This window comes from Hyperoodon ampullatus (assembly GCF_949752795.1).
Source record: "Hyperoodon ampullatus genome assembly, chromosome: 18".
Classification (NCBI taxonomy): Eukaryota; Metazoa; Chordata; class Mammalia; order Artiodactyla; family Ziphiidae; genus Hyperoodon; species Hyperoodon ampullatus.
Genome location: NC_136931.1, coordinates 4229816 through 4242853, shown reverse-complemented (window position 1 = coordinate 4242853; position 13038 = coordinate 4229816). Strand labels below are relative to the sequence as shown.

The 13038-nt window shown below is 53.5% G+C and overlaps 1 protein-coding gene across 1 annotated transcript; it reads right to left on the bottom strand.

Annotated features, from left to right (window-relative positions):
• Nucleotides 1-366: 366 nt before the first annotated feature.
• Nucleotides 367-11325, bottom strand: CIBAR2 (CBY1 interacting BAR domain containing 2; the record flags this gene model as incomplete). Its single annotated transcript, XM_079723313.1, has 8 exons — nucleotides 367-480; nucleotides 972-1070; nucleotides 2846-2959; nucleotides 5885-5989; nucleotides 6925-7026; nucleotides 7105-7173; nucleotides 9031-9264; nucleotides 11203-11325. 8 exons carry the CDS (start codon nucleotides 11323-11325, stop codon nucleotides 367-369), a joined length of 960 nt encoding a protein of 319 aa, XP_079579439.1.
• Between the last annotated feature and the right edge of the window lie 1713 nt (nucleotides 11326-13038).

Genomic DNA, 13038 nt, shown 5'->3' with positions numbered 1-13038 from the left:
TCCTGCCTGTTCCTTCACTATAACCCGGTGTCAGCAAATTGGCTTTACTGCACGCAGGCAAATGGACCCGAGTTTGGTTCGGTAACACACGTTAACACAGGCTTAAACACCCCGAAGCCCAGTCATAAGACGGGAAATGAGACCCAGCAGGAGTCAGGGTGAGATGCACGCACGTTTATTGAACACCTGCTATGTACCAGGTGTCCTTCTGGGCACCTTGATCCCCAGAGCAGCCTGTGAGCTGAGTGATATGATTCCTGCCAGACAGATGAGGAAAGCGGGACTCAGAGGACACGGGACTTGCGCACGGCAGAGCCTCTGAGCATCCAGCCTCAGCCCCCTTTTCCTGACTGGGGAGTTCTCGTCTTACTGATGGAGCCCCTTCCCCTGTCCCCTGAGGTCCTCCACGGGGTCCTCCTCAGCAGAGCTGTCCTCACTGGCTGCTTCTTTTCTCTGGCTCCGTCTGGTGCTCTGGGTGCTCTAAATAAAAAAAATATATAACAATAACAAAATCATCATCATCATCACAGCAACAACAGCAATAATAATAATGACAGTGACAAGCATTGTTTCCTAAATGTTTCAGGTAGATGTGTTTGCCTAATACCACAGCCCTTTGAGGGGGTTACTATCATTGGCCCCACTTTGCAGGTGAGGAATCTAAGGCACAGAGAGGTTAAGGAACTTTCCCAGGGTCACACAGCTTGGGAGCAGTGGGTTTGGACCCAGGCAGTCTGGCTGGGGACCATACTTCCTCCGCTGCCTTTCAAGAGAATTATTCAGAAAGCATGAGACGCCCCTCACCACACTGTGGTTCCCTGAGTCTGCTTCAGGCAGGTCCAGGTCAGATTCAGGGCCACCCTCCCACTCCCCAAGCAGCACTCCCTTCTCAGACCCGAGTTCTCAGCCGGCCTCTGGTCTCTGGTCTCTTCACCTTGTCACAGGTGTTACGCCCCACCCCCAGTGCTCACCTGGGCAAGAAACCACGGGACAGCCGGGGACTGGGTGGTGTCCGTGAGCAGCCGAGCGTCATAACGCTCATAAACTCCACGCATCTTGGCTCTAAAATCCTGCCAGGAGGGTTGGATCTGGCCAGGAAACAAAGAAAGGGGTGCCAGCGGGAAAGAAAGACGTGGGACAAGAAGGCCGGTGCACAGGTAACTGCAGGGACCCCCACCTACACCAGGTCCGCCTAGGAGTCTCCTGTTTCTTATTCCATATGATCTGCAGAGCAGTAAGTGGGCATTGTCATCCCATTTTACAGATGGGAAAACTGAGGCCCAGAGGCAAGGTAACATGTCCACAGTCATGCAGGAAGATTAGAGATCACACTGCCCCCCAACCAAAGTAAAGTAGAGTTGAGTGAATGCACCAGAGCCCAGCCAACCTTCATTGACCCTCCTATGATGGTTTTAAAGCTCATCCACAAATTCTTTGACACTTCTCCCATCAGGAGCTGGACTATAATTCTCCTCCCCTTGAATATGTCCTTAATGACGCACTTTTAAGGAACAGAATGTGGCAGACAGGATGCTCAGTTTCTTTGGAGGTTAGGTCACAGAAGGTGACACAGTGTAATTCTCTGATGCTCACTCTTGGACCAGCTGCCATGGTGTGAGGAAGTCCACGCCCCATGGAGAGGCCATGGGCAGTTATTCAGGCTGCAGACCCCACTGCAGACCCAGACGGGATGGGCCTCACTGGGGTACAGCTCATGCAGTCGCCCAGGGCCCCCAGCTCAGAAGGACTCTGCCATCTTGGAATTCTTAATAATTATTGAACAAAGGGCCCACATCTTCATTTTGCCCTGAACTCTGCGAATCACGTGGCCCATCCTGGACCCAGATGACAGCCATCATCTACCACACACGGGCAAGGAAGCCTTGGAAACAGCTCCGGCCCCAGCTACGGACTGGCTGAAAGACCCGAGTGAGGACAGCCCAGCTGAACCCACCAACCCTAGAGCCACAGAAGATAATCCCGGTAAAGGACCGCCGAGGTGTGACACAGCACATTATAGATAACTCAGATGGCTTTTTCTAGATCCTAATCACATCAGGTGAGGGTAATAAGCACTTTGTCTACCTCCGAAGTACAGCAGGCATCAGCCTGGAGATGCTTTTTGTTGTTGATTCATTTGTTTTTAAGCACCCAGGTGATGATGATGTACGTGGATGGTCCAGAGAGACGGTGTTGGGGAAATTCCCCACCTCTGGTTCAGTGCCCAGGGGCAGATATTTAAAACAGTTTATTACAGTGAGCCTTCAGAGTTCAAGAAACTGCAGAATGTTGCCAACAAAAACTGCTTCTATCAAGACAAAACCAACAACTCAGCCATAAAAAAAACAAAATAATGCCATTTGCAGCAACATGGATGCAACTAGAGAGTATCATACTAAGTGAAGTAAGTCAAGACAGAGGAAGACAAATACCATATGATATCACTTATATGTGGAATCTAAAATATGGCACAAATGAACCTATCTACAAAACAGAGACTCACAGACAGAGACATCAGACTTGTGGTTGCCAAGGGGGAGGGTGGGAGGGAGAGGGACGGACTGGGAGTTTGGGGTCGGTGGATGCAAACTATTACATATAGAATGGATAAACAACAAGGTCCTACTGTAGAGCACAGGGAACTATATTGGATCTCCTGGGATAAACCATAATGGAAAAGAATATTTAAAAAAAGAATGTCGTATGTGTAGAACTGTCGCTTTACTGTACAGCAGAGATTAGCACAGCATTGTAAATCAACTAGGCTTCAAAAAAAAAAAAAGACAAAAACAACCTCCAATTCAGCCCCACCCCCCAAATAAGAGATGGGATGTCTGTGACCCACCTCCAGATCTCTCTCCAGGTCGTAGCTCTCCAGGGTCTGGAAGGCACTGGAATACACCTCCACCGCTTTGGCATGGAAGACCATCTCAATGGTCACAAAGTCCAAAAAATTTTTCTATGGGGAGAGACGCCCAGATCACATAAGTAACACTGTCAGAAGGACTGTCCTGGGGTCATCTCGACATGGACCAATTGGGGGTGTGTGTGTGGGGGCGGGGGCTTAGTTGTCCTTGCGGGGCAGGTCCTAGGTGTGGAATTTCAATATATTATTTCTAATTAATTTATTTTTGTTGAACAGATAATGCATTCCCATAGTTCAAAAGCTGCCTTGCACAGAGATTGTTCCAGAAATGTGTGAGGGCTTGTGGACTTTCTGAGGGGCATCCTTTTCTCAGCTCTGTCAACCTGGGCTCCTCCACTCAGCTTGCGCTTCTCTCATTCTGAGGTCAGGTTGATGGCTACAAACTTTCAGCCTCTGTCACCCACGGGCTGGAAGTGGGTCTTATGGGAGGGGGAGGGGATGCTACTGGCCCAGAAGCCCCACAACCTGATAAGCCAGCTTGTCAAAACATTATTAGTGATGGAAACGTTGGCTTCTCTTGATCAGATGGTTCAGCTTGGCTCAGTAAGCTCTCACAGAGCTCCTACTGCATGTCCAGCTCCAGTGGGGGCTTCTACTGTGTGCTGGGCCCAGCACAAGCTCCTACTGTGTGCCAGACCTGAGGGGAAACTCCTGTTGTGTGTCAAGTCCAGCACAGGCTCCTATTGTGTGTCAGTCCCCTCCTACGTGCTGGGCCCGGCACAATCTCCCACTGTGCCTAGGGCCCAGCACAAGCTCCCACTATGCGTAGGGCCCAGCACAACCTCCCACTGTGTGTAGGGCCCAGCACAAGCTCCTACAACGTGGCAGGCCCCAGCAGGACACAGGCTTGCTGTTGGGGGAGGAGCCTGCAGTCTGGAAACACACCTCTTCCCGTCACATGGGGAGCACCTGGAAGAGGCGGGCCAGAGGAAGCCGCTAGGCTACCTGGGAGAAGGAAGGGGCGAGGAGGCCAAGGACTGTGCTCGAAATCCCTGCCTCCTGCCTCCTCCCGTCCTGCCCCCGGGAGGCAGTGCTGGTGACAACAACAGGCCTCGTCCTGCCCTTTGCCGGCCTGTGGCCCCGAGTAAATGACGTCTCCTCTCAAGCCTCAGTTTATTCGTCCGCACAGGAAGGACGGGTGTGGTCCCGGTTCACAAAGCCCTACGAGAGATTCGTTGAGTGCCGCGGCTCTGGACCTGCGGGCCCCTCATCAACACCAGCCTCACCTGGGAGCTTGTCAGAGATGCCAATTCTTCGGCCCACCCAGGCCCACTGGATGGGACGCCAGGGTGGGCCCACCGTCTGCGTTTTAAGGAGTCCGCCAGGGCATTTCTGACGCACGCTCAGGTGAGTGAACCGCTGCTTGAAAGCACGGCTTACATTCTTTTTAGAGGAGCCAGAGAGTTATTTTGTAGATATTTCATTAGAACCGTGACCTAAAACTGATATAACGGTAATGATTATTTCAAGTTTGGGCTTTTATCTCTTTTAACATTTGGAGGTTTGGATAGGCGTCTCTTACAAATGAATTCCCCCGATTTTAAAGGATGCCGGTGTTAAACTGCACGCTTCTGTTGGCCGCCGACAGAGCAGACTCTCGCCGGCCTCGAAAACATCAGGTGCTTGATAATGGTCAGCTGGGGGTTTTAGGTTCTGCCTGCAACGTGGGTGCGTGAGCAGTAATTACCACTGTTTCACTTGCTTCGTTCATTCATTTTCCCAATATTTACTGAGTACCCACCGAGTGCCAGGCCCTAGACCTGGTGCCCAGGACCCAGGAGGGGACGTGGCAGGCAGGGGGTCTGCTCTGTGGCTTCGACGTGCAGTATAGGAGGTGGCGTGGAGCAGTGAGTTCTCCCCGGCTCTCCACCATCATGGGGTCTGCGTGAACTCTCTCTCCCAAGGGTGTCAGCTCTGTGAGGACAGGGCCTTGCTTTGCTGGCTGTGGTGTCCTCAGCCTCAGGCATAGCGCCTGGCACATAGTAGGTGTGTATTCAACATGTGTGAGATTCACGAGTGAATTAAAGATACAATGAATCCACCCCCTGGGATAACTGCCCCCAGAGGGAGCGGAGCACAGAGTGTTAACAGTTGGTCGGACCAGGGCTGGGGGTCCAGGTGAGTTTCTCTGAAGGACAGCAGGTGTGAACTCGATGCAGAATAAGGGCGGAGCGCTCCTGGTAGAGGACACAGCCTGTGCAAAGGCCCTGAGGTATAAAAGACCTTGGTGCACTCGAGCTTGGAGTGGTGTGTCCAAGAGAGGGCTAGAGGGCGGGGCTGGGGCTTTGAAGCCTTGGGGAGGATTTCAGCCTTTCTCCTTGGAATGAGGGAAGCACAGGAGGGTGTTAAACCCAGGAGTGACAAATCAGAGCTGCCTTTTGTGAGATCCTTGGGGCTGCAGTTTGGAAAATGGATTAAAGTGGCAGGGGGGCAAGAGTGGGTGCGGGAGTCTCTGTGACCGTCTTGCCCTTAAAGACCCCGCCTCCCTGAGGCCTCCTGTAAGAGCTGGGGTTCTGGGCCCAGAGCTCTGGGTGTGTCGGGGTGGAGAGAGGAAGGATTTGTGCCCCTGGGGCTGTGCGGAGGAAAGGAGGAGGGTCCTGTGGATCCTGTGCGGAAAGGCAGGCGCTGGGGGGACAGACTCTGCCCAGTTCTCCTGGCAGGCGGGGAGCTTGGCCGGGTGCTGAGAGCGCACGGCTGCCACTGCTGGCTTCCGGGCAGGACAGCTGAACAAGACAGCTGCCCGGGGAGCAGCCGGCCTCTACCCGCCGCGGCCCAGAGGAAGCCAGGATGAACTGTCCTGGGAGTCAGGGCTCTGAGAGCCGAGCAGGCACAAGCTCACACACACACACTCTGTCACAGGGAACACACGTGCACTCACACAGACACAGGTGCACACACACCCGAGCTCACCCACGGGGCAGCCCAGAGTACTTCCGACCGGGGACCGACCACCCCTACCCGGAGGTCCTTCAGCTTCTGTTCCTGGAAGGCATCCACCGTCTCCTCCAGCTGGTGGGAGGTGCGGCTGGCATCCACCGAGGCCCTCTGCACACTGGTCTCCACCTGGCCCCAGAGATACAAAGTGTCATGGGGGCTCCATTCTGGATCATTCTCTGGCCCTTTGCCCCACCCTTGGGCCAGCTGTCCTGCGTCATGGGAGTCTCTTGCCAATTTGGTTGTGGAAGGAATGGCCGAGTGGGACCACAGCGAAAGGGGCAGCTGCTGCTTGGACAGACCCTCTTGTTAGCTGTGTGACTTCAGGCAAGTCACTGAACCCCTCTGAGCCTCAGTGTGCTTGCCTGCAAACAGAGGGCAGGTGTAAGGCCTGCCTTGCAGGATTGTTGCAAGAATGCGAGTGGGCTCAGCTGAACTGCTGCTGTGACAGGTGCTCCACATTAGCTGATAACTAATTCCCGCATGTGGAACGCTTTTAGGTAATTAACTTGTTGGTTGCTTTGTTTGGCATCTATATGGCCTGACTCCACAGCAGGCCTGGCACGTGATGAAGCTGGATTTCAGAGCCAGACGCCTGCAGAGCTGAGTTGGGGGTTGCCCCTTAGCTCTCTGTGTGACCTTGGGCAAGTCACTTTTCTCAGTTTCCCCACCTAGAAGTACCCACCTTCTGTGAGCAACCCTGACAAGGAAGCAGGCTGTGGAGGGGAGTGTCTCTCTGACTCGCTGAGTAGCATCGCTGATGGGACGGAACCCAGGTCTCCTGAGCCCCAGCCGATGGCTGGCTCTCCCAGAGCCTCTGACTCTCCTGTCCTAAGCCCAGGGCCCTGCACACACCCGCCCAGGTCACGCTCACCTCGCCATTTTGTGAGGCCATTCGTTACCTGCGTGCGAGCCTGCCTTCCCCAGACAGACTTGTGACACTCACCTGGGACTGAAACAGGTGCTGTTAGGGATTCAGGTTAGCCAGCAGCCCCCATGGAGGGAGCATGGTGATGTACGGCCCTGGCTGCGCCGCCCCCCAGCCCCTGCCTCGGGAAGGATACAATGGTCTGTCGCTCTGAAGGGGACTTCTGCCTCAGTTCCTCCAGCTTTTCCAGTTGTTTGAGCTCATTGTTCCGGACGTGTTTGAATTTCTTGATCTCAGCCTATGGAAGAAGGAGGGTGGTTGCCTGGGGTCCCAGCACCCTGCATGGCCCACGCTGCAGTGCCGTGCCCTTGCTCACTTGGGTCTGCCTTATCTGCACCCCGTAGAGCTTCAGGGGGTTGACCACCTTGGTCTCCAGCCTCTCGACCTGGGGCCACGCGGACATACACAGTCAGAGCGGGTGGAGCCAGGGAGATGCTGGGGGGCTGCACGGCCCCTGGCCTGCATTTACAGAGCGCCGTCTGCATGTCCGGAGCTGCACGGTGGGTCCTCCTCCCACCTTGGGGTTGCGAGCATGGGCGACACATTTCATCTCGCTGAGCCCTGTTTCCTGGTACAATGGGTAGAAGGAGTGTACACGCCCACGGTTTTTTAGCAACTGGCTGGGACCCAGCGCTATTTCATTTCTCCAGACTGCCTTAGATCTCACCAGGGATGCTGACAGATCCACCTGGAACACGGACTAGCAGGGAATTCAGAGCCGACTGCGCTGTGCAGCCCCCAGGGACATGGCAGGGTCAGCGAGGGAGACACCTCACGCCGCTGAGTCAGTGCCTGTGTGCCAAGCCTAACACTAGACACGAGGATAAACGATATCAGTACTGGTAACAATGGTCGCAGTTAAAGCTAGTGTGGGTTAAGCGCTTACCCTGTGGGTGTCACAGTAGAACAGGTGTAGGAGTCCCCCAAGGGCGTCTTAAAACCCTGATCCCCAGGCAGCACCCCAGAGGTTCTGACTCAGCAGGTCCAGGGTGCAGCCCAAGAATCTGCATTTTTCTAACAGGTTCCCAGGTGAGGCTGGTGCCTGGAGGATGGGGTCCCCTGAGAGTCTGGTTTGCCCGATGGGCCAGGGGAGCTGGAGTCCCCACCCAGCCCCCTCCTCTTCCTCCATTACGGCTTATGGCTCTTGTAAACGCAAACCTAAAGAAGAAATAATTTTCCCAAGTGCCGAAAGGGAAAGGGACTTATCCCTTCCGTTTCTGTGCAGTATTCCTTTGAGAAAACATGCAGTTGTAAATCCTTTCTCTGTCCCTTTGAGATGGATGTAAAGCTTTTAAAAGCTAAAGAAGCCTCCGGCTGGTTTTACAACCAGGAAAGCCCAGTCATCTCTGAACTGTAAACTTTGGGAAGACAGTGTCTCCAGGGAGTTTGCCTGGTGCCTGGCTCCCAGCTGTACCTACCTGCTTGTCAGAGAGAGATGAGGTTTTCGTTTTCTTTGGATGAAGATGATTAGCCAGCCCAGGTGGCCACCCAATCGCCAGGTGGAATTAGGAAGTCCTGTGTGACTGGGTGCTGTGAAGGGGTGCTGTCCCCTTCCCTGTCCTCAGGGGGAGTGAGGTTTCTCTGTCTTTGCCATCACTTCTTCAGTCTACCTTCTGGCTTAACGCTTATTCAGTAGAAAAGCTGTTTCATTCTTTCCTACCATCGCAGAGAGGATTTTTCTGGGCTGGCTGGAGTTTTGTTTTATTTTTATTTTATTTTTATTATTATTTTTTTTATCCCAAACTCCTAACCCTTCCCTCTCCAAAACTCCCTCCCCCTTGGCAACCACAAGTCTGTTCTCTGTGTCTGTGAGTCTGTTTCTGTTTCGTAGTTCATTTGTGTCATATTTTAGATTCCACATGGAAGCGATATCATATGGTATTTGTCTTTATCTGTCTGACTTACTTCACTTAGTATGATAATCTCTAGGTCCGTCCATGTTGCTGCAAATGGCATTATTTCCTTCTTTTTATGGCTGAGTAATATTTCCATTGTATAGACGCCACATGGGGATTTTTATTTTTAATTCTTTCCCTAACTCCCTGCAGCCTCCTTGCCCTCCACAAGCCTCCAGGCTCTCAGTCCTGTAAACTGAGGTGTGACCCTGGGGAGGGAGTGATGGGAGCGTCCTCACTTTGGGGACACCTTTGGAGGAGATGCGTCCGCTGACTGTGGACCCTGCCGGCCGGCTCCGACTCTCAGATCCCCCCGGGAAATGGGCCCGCTGGGGCCACTCGCTCACCTCGGCCTGCCGGTAATCCTGCACTTTGGCCAGGTCCTCGGCGAAGTTCCTCAGGGCAGCCGGCATCTCCGGGTTCTCCGTGTTGGCGAAGTCGATGAGCTGCCTGACCAGTTGGTCGGCCTTGTCACGCAGCCGGGCTGTCTTGCGGGTGTAGGCGGCCAGCAGCGAGCAGAACTGGCCGAAGTACTTCTCAGTGTTGGTCACTGTGTCCTCTGTCACCCGCACCCGCTGTCCCTGGGGAGGTGGGGGCCTGAGGAGCCGTTCTGGGCAGGGACGCCCAGCCAGGCCACAACAGCGAAGCAGGGGTCACCCACCCACCGCCCTCCTCCTAGGTGGCAAACCCAGGCCAGGCGTCCGGTCTCCAGGATAATGCCCGAAGTCCCCGGGTCAGGCCGTCAAGGCAGATGCGGGAGACCAGTGGGGTCACAGGGCTGGTCCGTGGCCGGGCAGGAGTGCAAACATGGGCTTGGCTCCTAACCTGGCCTTTCCCACCCTGGGGCCCTTTAGAGGGGCTTTATCTTCCCAGCAGAGTTGGTCTGTATTCCAACCATGCCGAGCTGCTGAAATCCCCAGATTCTACCTTTTCCCCGAGCTGTTGAAATTCTCTCCCTTCTCTACATCGTAAATCTTTATTAATAAACTTTTTTGCGGGGTGGGGGGACCAGTTTTAGGTTTACAGAGAAACTGAGTGGGAAGTGCACAGGGTTCCTACGTACCCCCTCCCCGGCCCGCAGGGTTCCTACATTCCCCCTCCCCGGCCTGCAGGGTTTCCCTACAATCAACAGCTCCCCTGTACTGCCTGACCTTTGTGTCAAAAGGTGAACCAATAGTGACACATTCTTATTAACTAAAGTCCCTCGTTTACATGAGGGCTCCCTCTTGGTGTCCTGCCTTCCGTGGATTTTGACAAGTGCTCAGTACCCTGCCTCCACCATCACAGTGTCGCAGAGAACTCTCACCGCCCTAAAGACCCCAGGCTCCGCCCGTGGGTCCCTCCCCCAGCCCTGAACCTTGAGTTTGTCCTCCTGGCTTGCCATTGATCAGCACGTGTCACTTCCTGTTGTGCTTGCTTTCTGTCACCCTCTGCATCTTTCTGGGTCGGGCTTGCGGGGAGCTTGCTGACTCATCTTTTTCTTTTTCTTTTTTTTGCTGACTCATCTTTATGTGCTGCTAGCCTGGGGCCTGCCCATCGCAGGTGCTCCATGAAAAAATACAGGGTGAGTGAAGGACCCGCTGGATTTCATCTTCCCGAGACAGTAAAGGGGGCACAGCCTCAGACAGTCGCCTCCCTCTCGCACCACTGCACCCTCTCCTTGCCCCTCGTCCCACCCAGGTGGTCACTGCCCCATCCTCTCTCTGTAGGACCAAAGCCCCCAACCTGTGCATCCCTGTAATCACACCTCTAAAGCTGGAAGCTGAGGGGAGGGCCCTTTGTCCTCCTAACAAACCCTAACTGGTGCCGCCCTTTACAGTTTGCAGTGCGCATCGTGTGCATTACCCTGCAAACAAGGTAAACGGAGACCAGAGAGGTGAAGCATCTTGTTCCAGGTCACACAGCCGGCCGCAGTCCCTGTCCCTCCATATGGGGTCCTTGGACCCCCTCAATCAGAATTGCCTGGGACACAAGCCTGCAGCATCCCAGCCCACTCTCCGCCGGACTCCCTGTGAGCGAGGTCCAGGGGGCTGCATTTTTAAAGAAGTCCATCAGGTGGTCCGGGGGCACCCTGGAGTTTGTGGGCCCCAGAGGAGCCAGGCATGGAAGCAACTGAGTAAGGCGGGGGCAAGCGGAGAAGGCAGTGGTAGATTCAGGCTGCAGGCAGTGGGCTCGGGGACGATTCCACAGGGCGGGTGATGCCTGATGGGGCTTTGAGGTACGAAGAGGGGTTTCCCAGGTAGAGATGAGTGAGGGAAGTTGGGGTGGCCCCTGTGAATGTAGCTACCCCAGGGCTGTGGGCAAAAATGCTGGAGAAGCAGACAGAGGCCAGATTCTGGAAGCCTCCATGGTCTCTAGACCTCCAGGTGGGCGTGCTGTGGGCGGGAGAGCATCCTTACCACTGTGCCGCCCCCCACCCCGCAGTCCAGGCGGCCCCATCAGTCTTGGTGCGTCTGGCCCCGAAAACCCGGCCACCACCCCCCCTCCCTCCCAGCCCAGGCCAGCGTGGGGCTGCTCACCTGGAGAGAACGATGTTCATTGTGGCCGGAGACAGCAGTCGTCCTGGTCCTGGGGAATAAGGACAGGGCCCCAGGGGTCCCACAGGCCTGGGAGAAGCCACACAGGGCTGGGTGCAGCTGCATGGTCCTGGCTCAAGGGGTGCTGCCACCTGGTTACCAGGCGACGTGGCCACCCGCAGTCACCCTGGGAGGAGCCTCCGCTGGTCACTAAGGCAACCTCTCCCCGGGCCAGCCTCCCCGAGCGGATTAGGAGGCCTCAACCAGCCTTGCGCTGGCCCAGGTGGGGTCGCAGAGAGGCTCCCACTCTCCCGGTGAAGATGGAGGTTCTTGTGGACCCGGCAGCGCTGGGGTTCCCCAGGAGGTGCGGGGACCGGACTTAGGGCTGCTGGCCCTGCGCCCAGCTGTGCTCGTGGGTCGTATTGCTGGGGCTCCTCCTCCCCTCCTCTGAGAAGGCCACCCGGCCTTCCCCAGGCTCCTAGGAGACTTGGCTACTCAGGAGGGGTTTGCGAAAAAGCACAGTGAATCACTGCTCGTCGCTGAATAGAGGGGACAGACAGGGCACCAGCCCACAGGGACATCTTAAACGTGTTAATCATCATTTTACTGGTCTTTACCCCCTTATTATAAACACTGTCTGCTCATTGCTAGAAAAGCAAGAAAACAAAGATAACACAAAAAGAAGAAAATAGAACAGCACATACAAAATTGTGCTAACTGAAGTACGGTACATTTTGCTAATTGTAAGATGTGTGCAATTCAGTGCATCTACGTTTTACCTAAAGAAAAGAAATATGCAGCTAACAACCACAACAGTAAGAGATCGGGTGGGAAGAGGGGAAGGTAGAGAAGCAGAATGTTGGCAACTGTTGCCATGGAGGACCCGCTGCGCATGTCTGTTCACTTTGTATATGTCTGAAGGCCTTTATAACGAAGAGCGTTTTTTTTTAAGTGTATATGAAAGCGAGGACTTTATTTATTATTTATTTTTATTGAAATACAGTTGATTTACAATGTTGTGTTAGTCTCTGGTGTACAGCATGGTGATATATACACACACACACACACACACACAGACTTATTACAAGATATTGAATATAGTTCCCTGTGCTATACAGTAGGTCCTTGTTAGTTATCTCTTTTATATATAGGAGTGTGTCTGTTAATCCCAAACTCCTAATTTATCCCTCCCTTCCTTTTCCTTTTGGTAACCGTAAGTTTGTTTTCTGTGCCTGTGGGTCTGTTTCTGTTTTGTAAATAAGTTCCTTTGTATCATTTTTTTAGATTCCACATATAAGTGATATCATATGATATTTGTCTTTGTTTGACTTACTTCACTTAGTATGATAATCTCTAGGTCCATCCATGTTGCTGCAAATGGCATTATTTCATTTTTTTAATGGCTGAGTAGTATTCCATTCTGTAAGTGTGTATATATGTATATATACACCACATCCTCTTTATCCATTCACCTATTGATGGACATTTAGGTTGCTTCCACACCCTGGCTATTGTAAATAGTGCTGCGCTGAACATAAGGGTGCATGTATCTTTTCAAATTATAGTTTTCTCCGGATATCTGCCCAGGAGTGGGATTGCTGGATCCTATGGTAGGTCTATTTTCAGTTTTTTAAGCAACCTCCATACTGTTCTTCATAGTGGCTGCACCAACTTACATTCTCACCAGCAGTGTAGGAGGGTTCCCTTTTCTACACACCCTGAAAGCGAGGACTTTAAAGTCAGCTAAATACAGGTTCAAATCCCAGCCCCCAGCCCTGCTGTGTGACCTTAGGCAAATCACCTGACCTCTCCGGGCGGCAGTCTTCTCCCCAGTAAAAT